General features: G+C 39.2%; 2 protein-coding genes across 2 annotated transcripts in view; one reads left to right on the top strand and one right to left on the bottom strand.

Annotated features, from left to right (window-relative positions):
• renbp (renin binding protein) overlaps nt 1-3105 on the bottom strand; it is a 12944-nt gene extending 9839 nt beyond the window's left edge. The window contains exons 1-4 of the mRNA XM_035656820.1: nt 2921-3105; nt 1356-1461; nt 1193-1268; nt 1014-1089 (exon numbers count right to left, since the gene is read on the bottom strand). Coding sequence (XP_035512713.1) covers nt 1014-1089; nt 1193-1268; nt 1356-1461; nt 2921-3086 — 424 coding nt within the window. The 5' untranslated portion in view covers nt 3087-3105. The remainder of the gene's footprint in view (nt 1-1013; nt 1090-1192; nt 1269-1355; nt 1462-2920) is intronic.
• A 2835-nt stretch (nt 3106-5940) lies between these two features.
• On the top strand, nt 5941-7966 carry LOC118324783 (the record flags this gene model as incomplete). Its single annotated transcript, XM_035657248.1, is given in 4 exon segments — nt 5941-6029; nt 6112-6162; nt 6440-6631; nt 7337-7966. Coding segments are annotated over 4 exon segments (771 nt in total). The 3' UTR covers nt 7813-7966.
• Nucleotides 7967-9676: the final 1710 nt, after the last annotated feature.

Below are 9676 nucleotides of genomic sequence, written 5' to 3'. Positions count from 1 at the left end.
ACATATATATATACATACATACACACACATATATATATATATATATATATATATATATATATATATATAAAAGCTTTCTAGCTAACGTCACATATAAACTGTGGTCAAGCTAAAAGGCTATTTTTCTTAGTTGCTGTAAAAAAGGGGGCATTTTGCAGATCCAAGGTTTACCCAACAGTAGCGACATGTTGTGCACTTAATGTGCCTTGATGATGAGCGGAAAGTACAGAGCAAACGCTATCATGGCTGTCATTAATCACCTGTGTCTACAAAAGTGACACTGTGCTGTTGATCTGCAGCTCAACATCTGGGCATCCAGGCTTTTAGGGTGAAAATATCTGAATCTGCCTGTGTTTTTACAAATGTTTCCAAGTGATGAATTCGGGCAACTAGGGGGACGGTAATTTATAAAAAACTAAAAGTGTTGGAAAATGAGAATATCCTTTTGAGGAAAAAAAAGATGTAGCATCTTCATGACACCCAATAATACTAAAGTGCTGAACTGAAAGAACAACAGACATGAATTCTTCCCAAGGCTCACCAGTACTGCTAAAAGTGATCTGGGTTCATTAAAACTACAGGGTTTATCATCTGGGGAGCATTTAACCAACCAGTATCTACCCACAGCCATCCCTACACTGGTCCAGACTGAAAGCTCCGTATGTATTTAATAGCTTGTTGTGAAACATTTATGTTTCCCAAATGGTGTTTCCATCACTTTTTTGACTTTTTTATATATCCAAGCAGAAGCTACAATTTTTGGATAGTTTGAATAGTGGAAAGTGTAGCATTATGTTCATGCTAGAGGAAAGTTCCGAGGGTCCTGAAAAAGATTGGAATTTATAGTCTGGGAACAATGGAACATGGAGAAAACTTATCTTGCTCTGAGACACTGGTGACAATAAAGAAAAACTGTGGAGCTTCTGATGAATCCAGACACTTCTTGATAAAGTGGACTCGCAACTGCTCTGACTCAAGTTAAACTAGCAGAATCAAGCTTTACATTCACACACCAGCTATTGCTGCCTCAAGGATTTCAGGCTTGCGGAAGCGATCCATGGTTCGGTACAGGCGGCAATACATCCACACCTGTGAAAGAAGCAAGCGAAAATATTGACATAACATCAGATAACCACGTTTCAAACAGGTGGATTGCTTGTTTTACACAGCCAGTATCACCACAGAGACTCACTTGTCTACCCTGCAGCCACACGTACTTCAGTTCATCATAAACCTTCCCGTCCCTCCCGATACAAGTAAAGAAGCCTCTGAAACAGGAAGCAGCCGTTCAAGTTCGAGACAAGGATACACAATGTAGTTGATAGTATTACAGCAGACAATAGTAACTACAGTACCCGTGTACAGTGTCATGAGAGTATTTGAGCCAGAAGTCCACCACGTTGTCCAGTTCTGTGCGAATCCGCTCTCGACACTCCTCCAGCTTCACCACAGACATTGTTCCTTTCAAAAAGAATGGAAGACTGTCTCAGCGATGGTTATCACATATGTTCAGATCTGTTTACTCTGTCAATATTTAAGGGAACACTCCTTTGACAGATTGTTAAAAGGCAGAGTATCAGTATTTTTTATATGGCGCCAATATTTTGGACTAGGGACAATGTACAATATTATAGCGTATTTCGATAAAGACTCTCAGTTAAGTATATCGTGGTGAATTGGCATTATCAATATAATCTTGAATATCCTCACGAGTGACTCTTTTAGCTTGCGAGCGTACAGTCCTATATTGATTGCCACAAATGGGGAGCTGCCTCTTTTCAGTCATTCCTGTCCTTATCCTGTCACCATGGCTGAATGCTCGGCTTTCTCGTTGTCCCCACAGAAAGTTGAACCGGATGTGTGGATATACAGGGAGAGGAGGTCCCTAAGGTGTCCTCATTTCCAGGTCGTCAAATATCTTTGCTGGGAATGAGACTCTACAATTAGCTACCTTCAAATCACCACACAAAACCTCTTTCTCAGCTCTGATTGGCTGTTTGCATTCAGGCCGGTGGATTCTTGTAAAAGCCCATTACGAGCACTAGGAGGAGCCAGAGGAACCTGATTGTTTCACAGATTATCTAACTCATGTTCTGCTGTCAGGATATAGTGAAAGTTTCAGTGAATATGACAAAAAGTTTTTTTTTATTTATATATATATATATATATATAAAAATGACCCACTGTATGTAATCAAGGTTACAATATAACTCTTTGTAAATGTTCATGTATGCTGCCTGAACATGACAAAAAAAAAAAAAAATGATCACAAAAAAAGTTCCATTCAAGTCAAACTGTCAGGGTGCTACTGTTCATGTTAGCTCTGGAAAGGCTCTGATACACTAAATGGAACGGAACCTTAAATAAAATCATTGGTAACACCTGGGTTTACCCTACTATTTCATGTGAAAATGGCTGCTGTGAAGGTCTATTGCCCATGAACTAAAATTAATTTAGTATTATATACTTATTTTTGATACTCTGGGTGCGTTTAGCTGATGATACTTGTGTACTTTTACATTTTAAATGCAGTACTAAGTTCCTAATGGTAGGATCATTTGACTCTAAGGTAGGCCTGTTGTTCTGATGAAGTGACCGGTATAAACTTGAATGCTGAAGGTTAAACGCACAGACGGTGTTCGTATTGTTCAGCTTTGCTCGCTCCGCGCATCTTTCGCCAATAACAACAACAACAACAACAACAGTGGCGTTAGCAAGCTAGCCGTAGTTCGGTTTTAAAACTATCATTTCTTCTTCTTCGGTTTTGTTAAAAGGCGAGAAAAACGAACCCTCTGCTGTCAGACAGCTCACACATGCTCACAGTGCGTAACGGAGCAGCTAACGTTGATCATCATGTAACGTTAGTGCTCCGTTACAGCAGCTCAGTAAGAAAACAACCTGCAAACACGAGTGTTCTTACCTGCAGGTCCAAACGAGCCAGCCGCGGAGGAAGCTAATGTGAGCGGAGCCGCTGTCACATGAGCTGGATGAGGGGAGAGGAAGTGGAGAGCCACCGCACCGAGCCTAGACACGGACTGCTCCCACTGAAATAAAAGTAAAACATAAAAGAACTGGAATTTGCACATGCGGCACAAAACGTAGATTACTTTATTGTTTTGAAGATCCTGTAGGATAGAGGTCAGGAAGTGGAGTCAGGTGAGAGAAACAGGGGATGTTATGCAATAGTGTTGGAAATGAGAGAGCATAAGCAATGTTTTTTTATCCTCACTTATAAAAAAGTTTTAATATAAGAACATTGGAGACAAGTGAAATAAACATATAATAATAGATAGATGGTACAGGGATTCATGTTAAAACAGTCCATACAAAGGCAAAATGAGTTCCAGCTGATTACAGGAACATATTTTTTGTAAGCGTAATATCAATTCTACATTACAGTTCTATATTGACACATGGCCCCAGGTGTGCATCTGGAGTTTGAATGGTTGGGGCCAGGCCCGCGCGCACACTCAATGGAGAAACCATCAGGCTAATGTATAATGTATGTATGTGAAATATATCGTTTAATGTTGCAACTAGAATTTCTGTAAGGTGTCAGAGAATAATGATAGATAGTTAACAATTAATAAATTATACAATTATTTATAAATTATACAACACATAATTCAAATGAAGTACAATTATGATGTGATTAATTCATATAAAGAAGCCTTCTTGTGGTATATCAACAATCTTGTAGCATGTACCACAAAAGTGAAGAAAATATTTATTTTTGATTGTATTTTGTTGTCTTTGGGAGGAAATGTTGTGGGTTAAAGTCACAGATATGAAAGGTTGCTACTATGGTTCCTGCTGTATTGTTGAGGAACCAGCAGAGGGCAGCATGGACTGGTCCACTGTAGCATTCACCAACATTCAAGCTTCCCCTACCACCTTGCTCATTTAAAAGGACATTACACAACAGGCTGGTATCAAATATTACCACATAAGCCATAAAAACATGTAAGTAAATAAAGAACTGGTGTGGCCGTCCACTGAGTCCTGGTCCATGACCTTTGACCTCCTCCCAGTGGAGGCTGTGAGTGGTGTTCACAGACAGCTGATATTGTCTGTGTTTTATATGCATAATGAAATAATTCAGCTCAGATAGAGGTGGGTTGGAAATGATGTTATTTTGTAGGTGTTGCATAGAAAACATTTAATATTATTGAGCAAATGTGTTTCAAAACGGTCTGTTCATATCCAAATGATATATGTATATATGTTCTGATAAATCCCTATCACATGTGCTTTTATACACACATGTACACACTGACACACACACTACCACATTGTATGAGACATGCATGTAGCACAGCACCGACCTTCCTTTCTTTCCACTGGGTAATTGCCTGTGTTGCAGAGCCACTGATCAGACCATCTGCTGACTCCAGCAACAATGCTGACTCACTTAAATGTGTAATGAGAAAAAGACACACACAATCTTCAGTTATGTGGTGACTCATGGCAGTTAGTGTGCAGGCACTGTTGCAAGCAACACTGGGACTAGATATGTTCCTTGGGGCACTTTTCAAATCAGATTTTTTTCTTTCTTCTTTTATTATTTCAGGTTGATTTTCTTACTCTGAACATTGTTCTCTCACTGTCCAACTGCTATAATGCAGACAAGGGCAGACTCTATTCAGTTTTTACTGTCCCATGCATTCAGAGTTACCAACTGAAGAAGCAGCAGTGAGTGGTGCCAAGAATGGCTTGTAGACTTTTTTTTATCTTGGATGTCACCTCTCAGGCTACATATAGGCTGACCTACCTTACTGGAGAAGGTTGCTGGAACTGTATGCAGCCTGAAAGGAAGACCTGCAGGCACTACTCAGGGCTAAAAAATGGCACGGTTCACTAGTTTCTGGAGTTCAAAAAAATCTTAAATAATGAATCCATAGTTTTTATAGATAATATTGTCCTTAAAAGACACTAAAGACCTTTCACAAATAAGATAGTAAAGCACAGGGCTCGAAATACAACATTGTCTATCAGAGAGCATCGTGTATCTTTGGAAGCCATGAGATGCAAGTTAGAAAACAATCTGGTGATCCTTTTGATTTAAATTGTTTTCTCTCCTGTGTTTATTTCTTAAAAACGTTCTAAGTTAATAAAATAATAATTAAAAGTTTTTGCATCTGAAAAATATTTTTAACATAGTTTTTGTAAGTGTTCATTGTTGTAATACTAATTTCATCCACAAGAGGCTGAAACGCAACACCATCCCATGTTCTAAATAGGACTAAAAGCATTCATGTTTTCTTCCAGGTGAGTTTTAATTTCTCTTAGCAGCGAACAAAATACATTTTGACAGTAATGTTACATAACTTGCTAACACACAGTAAACAAAAACAAATCAATTTTTAACCTGTTTTTCTAACCTCTTAACTCATATACACATAAGAAAATACAATTTAGATCAGACTTTTCTTTTTTCTCCCATTTGCCTCTCAGGGCATCCGTAGATATCTCTAAAGGAAACTAAAACACTCCCCCAGGAGTTGATGGAGACCCAAAACAGGTCGAAAAGAAGAGAGACTATTATTTAAAATGTTTTTGGGGCTCCCTCCTCCCATCCCATTCTACCACTGGTAATGGGATTACTGTTAGCATCAGTTGTGGCAGGTGCAGTAGTAAAGTGTTAGTACTGTGGTAATATTGCGATATTGACTCAACAGAGGAAAATCCTTGCTTACATGTGCTGAGGTGTCTCTTATAGTGACACACTGAAGAGTTGAGACATGTTGACTTGGCCAACAACCCCACCTGACACTCATTTGTTCTAACAGACCGAGTAGAAGACAGACGGTAAGTCTCTTCTCTTTCCTTGCTAAAATGTAACTCTTCATTTTATCTCACAAACGAGTCAGTCAGCCAGTGCTCTCCGGCAGTGTCAGTCTGGTTACCTGTGGTAATGAAGTATCCCTTTCTCTTTTACAGCACATCACTGTCACCTGTTAACATTCTAACAGTCAGAATGGCGGGGAACTGTGTATGTAGTTTGTTTGGCGCAAGTCTGTTTATTGCAGGTAAGTAACTGCAAACAGCAAAGAAAAAGAACAACTAGATTTATTAAGATTGAATTTCAACCTTCTCAATATCCTCCTTTAGGATGCACCATTATCCTTGTAACAGCGTTCCCAATTGCCCAGATCACTATAGGTAAGTGATCCACTGACATGTCTTTTCTGTTCATTAATGACATCATTTTATAACTTTAAAAATCTTAAACCTTATAGGCACCTTAAACTCTCGCTAAAAGGTTAAGGCAATATTGAGGTTTTAAAGAAGAATTTTAGAAAAAACTCTTTTGTTTTTACATTTTGTGATCCACAATACACATTGTAGTCACTCAAACAGTTGTGCTATGACCTCTACAGTCATGTAGCCTAATAAACAAATGCCTTGTTTTCCAAATGCTTTTTCTCTGTGTAAACAGGAGCAGTGTACATGTACGAGTGTCCAGCAGCACCAGTTATCCCAGTGTATGTGATGGTGTGTGGGATACTGGCCCTTCTGATTATGGGCCTGTTTGCTTTACCAAACCTCTGTCCAGCAGCACCGGGCCACACAATCTGGACTCTGTGGATCATCAGCCTGGTCCTGTTTGTCTTCATCTGGTTCTTCTATGGTAAGTCACACTTAGAATCTCATTATCATCATGGGCTAATAATAGCTATGTATTAAAAAGCAGACATTAGCTATTAGTCTGCATCCTCCACCTCGAATATTATGAATACGATGCTGCATGTTCATTATGTTCCTGTGCATTTCATATCATTTTATTCTGTAATGTAAGTATGTTAAACTAGAATGATTTAGACTTTTGTAGTGCCCCATTATAATAATAGTGCAAGGCAGCTGGGCTCAAATCTCTCTTGCTAGGCTTCAAGCTATGCGATTGTGTCCAACCACAATGGTTCAGATCAATCAGCGGTGTGGCACTGCGTTATTGTGGTCCCGGCCATAAGCCCGGTCAACTCAATCGCAAGCAGGGCTCAACTGTCAGTCGTAACGTAAACCCCCTTTTTCATAGCTTCAAAATACTAATTAAAACCAAATCAGAAAAATGAACACTTGAACATACATCAGCATGATAAGAAATACCTGACTTTATTGATCAGATTGGTTGAAGTTTGCTTGTGATAGATGGTGACAGAGACATGAGGGTTCATCCAATCACCTGTCAAGTATTTCAAGTATTTTTTGGAAGTACCTGCCCTTTACCAAATAGTTTCCAACAACAACTTCCCAAATGGTTCTGTGTAACATATCTACTGAACTTACAGATGGTGACTGTAATGCATTCATTCATTTTGTCTCTTTCCATACTCAGGCAGTTACCTGATTTATTCTGTATATCCACCCAACTACACCAAGAACACCATCGACCCAAACGGCTTCAACAACAGTCTATCGACAACAACAATCTACACTCCCACTGCACCTGACACCATGCCTGGCCTCACTGCACCTGACACCAAGCCCAACCTCACCTTGGAAAACCAGAACCAGACCCTTCTTAACCTCAACCAAACCTGGATCACCACTGACAACCAGACTTTAATGAAACTGGTTCAAACTTTGGCCCTCGGCAACATCAGCAGTAAGGCAAACAGAGAGCACCTGAAAGCTGTAGAGGCACAACGTGCTGTGGCTGCAGTGCCTTACTGTAACAGAACTGTGTACATGTTTGCTTTCTGGACCACCACACTGGTCTACGTGTTCGCAGGAAACACCCTGGTCATCATCGTCTGTTTATATGGCTTCATGGCAGTTACAGATAAACTTGTACGTCTTGTCACTACCTGAGCTGAGCTAAACAGGTTTCCACTTTTTACCATCACATTAAAATGTTTAAGGGATCTGTCAGCTCCATCTTATGCTGTCTGGGTAAATGAATGCGGCACTTAGTTATGACACTGTATGCTTCAAACGCCTTGAGAAATAAAGAGAAATCAAGCATTTTAACACTTCCTCTTGAGAAACAAAAGTTCTGTGTTGCTTCATATTGATGTGTGTGATATCTAGACACACTACCAGCCTTATCTGCCATTACAGTTCTAAAACAGTACATTCATAGATCAATATTTGTACAAATCTTTTACCAACTTGGTGAAAAAAAGGAAAATTGGACTTAGCTGAGGAAGCTAAAGCCAAGGTTATTATTATTATTAAGAAGAAATCTCTGTACAAAGCTGATATGCTGGTTTAAAAATTGCATTATTTGTATTGCAGATTTATTGGACATTAATGCCAATTATCCTATGATGACTTACAGTGTGAAGGTCACTCTTAAAGGGCCGGTGTGTAGGATATAGTGGGCATCTGGTGGTGCAGTTTCAGATTGCAACCAACTAAATAATGCTTGCCCTCCAAGCTGTTGAACATGGCGGACTCTGTAGATAAAAATGGCTCATAAATGTAGCAGTTAGCCATATCGTAGTGTTTACTGTGTTAATATAGAGATGTAGTATACATATAATATAGAATATGATGGAAATATCTGTGAGTATATTAACATAATAAAGTACAATATGGTTAATTATAATAGTATCAGATATGAGACATAGCACAAGGTGGAAGGTAGTAGTTTAGTGGAGCGATATCAGTATGGTACGATATAGTATGACATCCGCTTCAGCTACCTGATGTCCCTCTTCGAGCAGTTCTACCTCTCTCTTCCTGTATGTTTGTGTGAATGTCTGGAGTCAGGGCAGAACCTTTAGCTGCAGCTTTTCTCCATATTCAAGCCTCTTCAAATACTCTGCTCAACCACCACCACACTGCAAGATTGTAGATTCAGCTACCAGTTAGTGCCTGCTACGTTCCAGCTCTTTTTTGTATTTTTGCTAATTAGCTTTTGGTACCCATTCTACTCTCTGTTTTCCCCTGCCAGTCCTGACTCCAGCCTCTGCTGCTTCCACCTCGTTAGGATGAGTGTGCAACACTGCTCTTCTCCAGTTTCCAGCTCACTCATTTTCCCCCTGGATATCACTCTGGATCAGCTTCCTCGGCCTCCCTCAGCCCTTATAGTCCTGTTTCAGCCCCACCACTACCCTCAACAGTCATCTAACCTTTTTGAGTTTTTGTAATGAATACCATGGGTTCATTAGATTAATGCCATTTGAAGTGCCACTTATCTAAATATTACAGCATATTAGTAGCATATAGTACTGAATCAACACTAGATCAATGAAATGCATATGAAATTGCATGCGAATATTGACGAGACATATTGGAATGATGCTTGCTTAAAAGCACAAAAACAGACAATGAATACAAGGTTTAAATTACTTAAATATAAGTTGTTAATGAGAATGTACATGACTCTTGTCAAGCTTCATCATATGTCTGCTAATATTCCAGATGTTTGTTCGAGATGTTTGAATGATAAGGGTACTGGAAGGATGTTATAAAATGTTTGTCAGAGATTTTTTATACCAAAGTCAAACTGTGTATGTGGTACGGTGGGGGGGTTATACTCTGTGGGTTCCACTGCTGCTGTACAGTCTGATGTAAGGATGTACAAAGGAGTACCTGATGCCTCATTTATTTGTATGCCAACAAAAGAGCTAAGATCAACAGAAAAATTACAATATGTCAAATCAAATTAATTAATATTATATATATATATATATATATATATACCAAATACCTCCAGAGAGTAAGGCAG

The sequence above is a fragment of the Morone saxatilis genome, unplaced genomic scaffold (genome assembly GCF_004916995.1).
Source record: "Morone saxatilis isolate NCDOM2014 unplaced genomic scaffold, NCSU_SB_2.0 Contig15, whole genome shotgun sequence".
NCBI classification, from domain to species: Eukaryota; Metazoa; Chordata; class Actinopteri; family Moronidae; genus Morone; species Morone saxatilis.
This window is presented reverse-complemented; position numbering and strand designations above follow the sequence as displayed.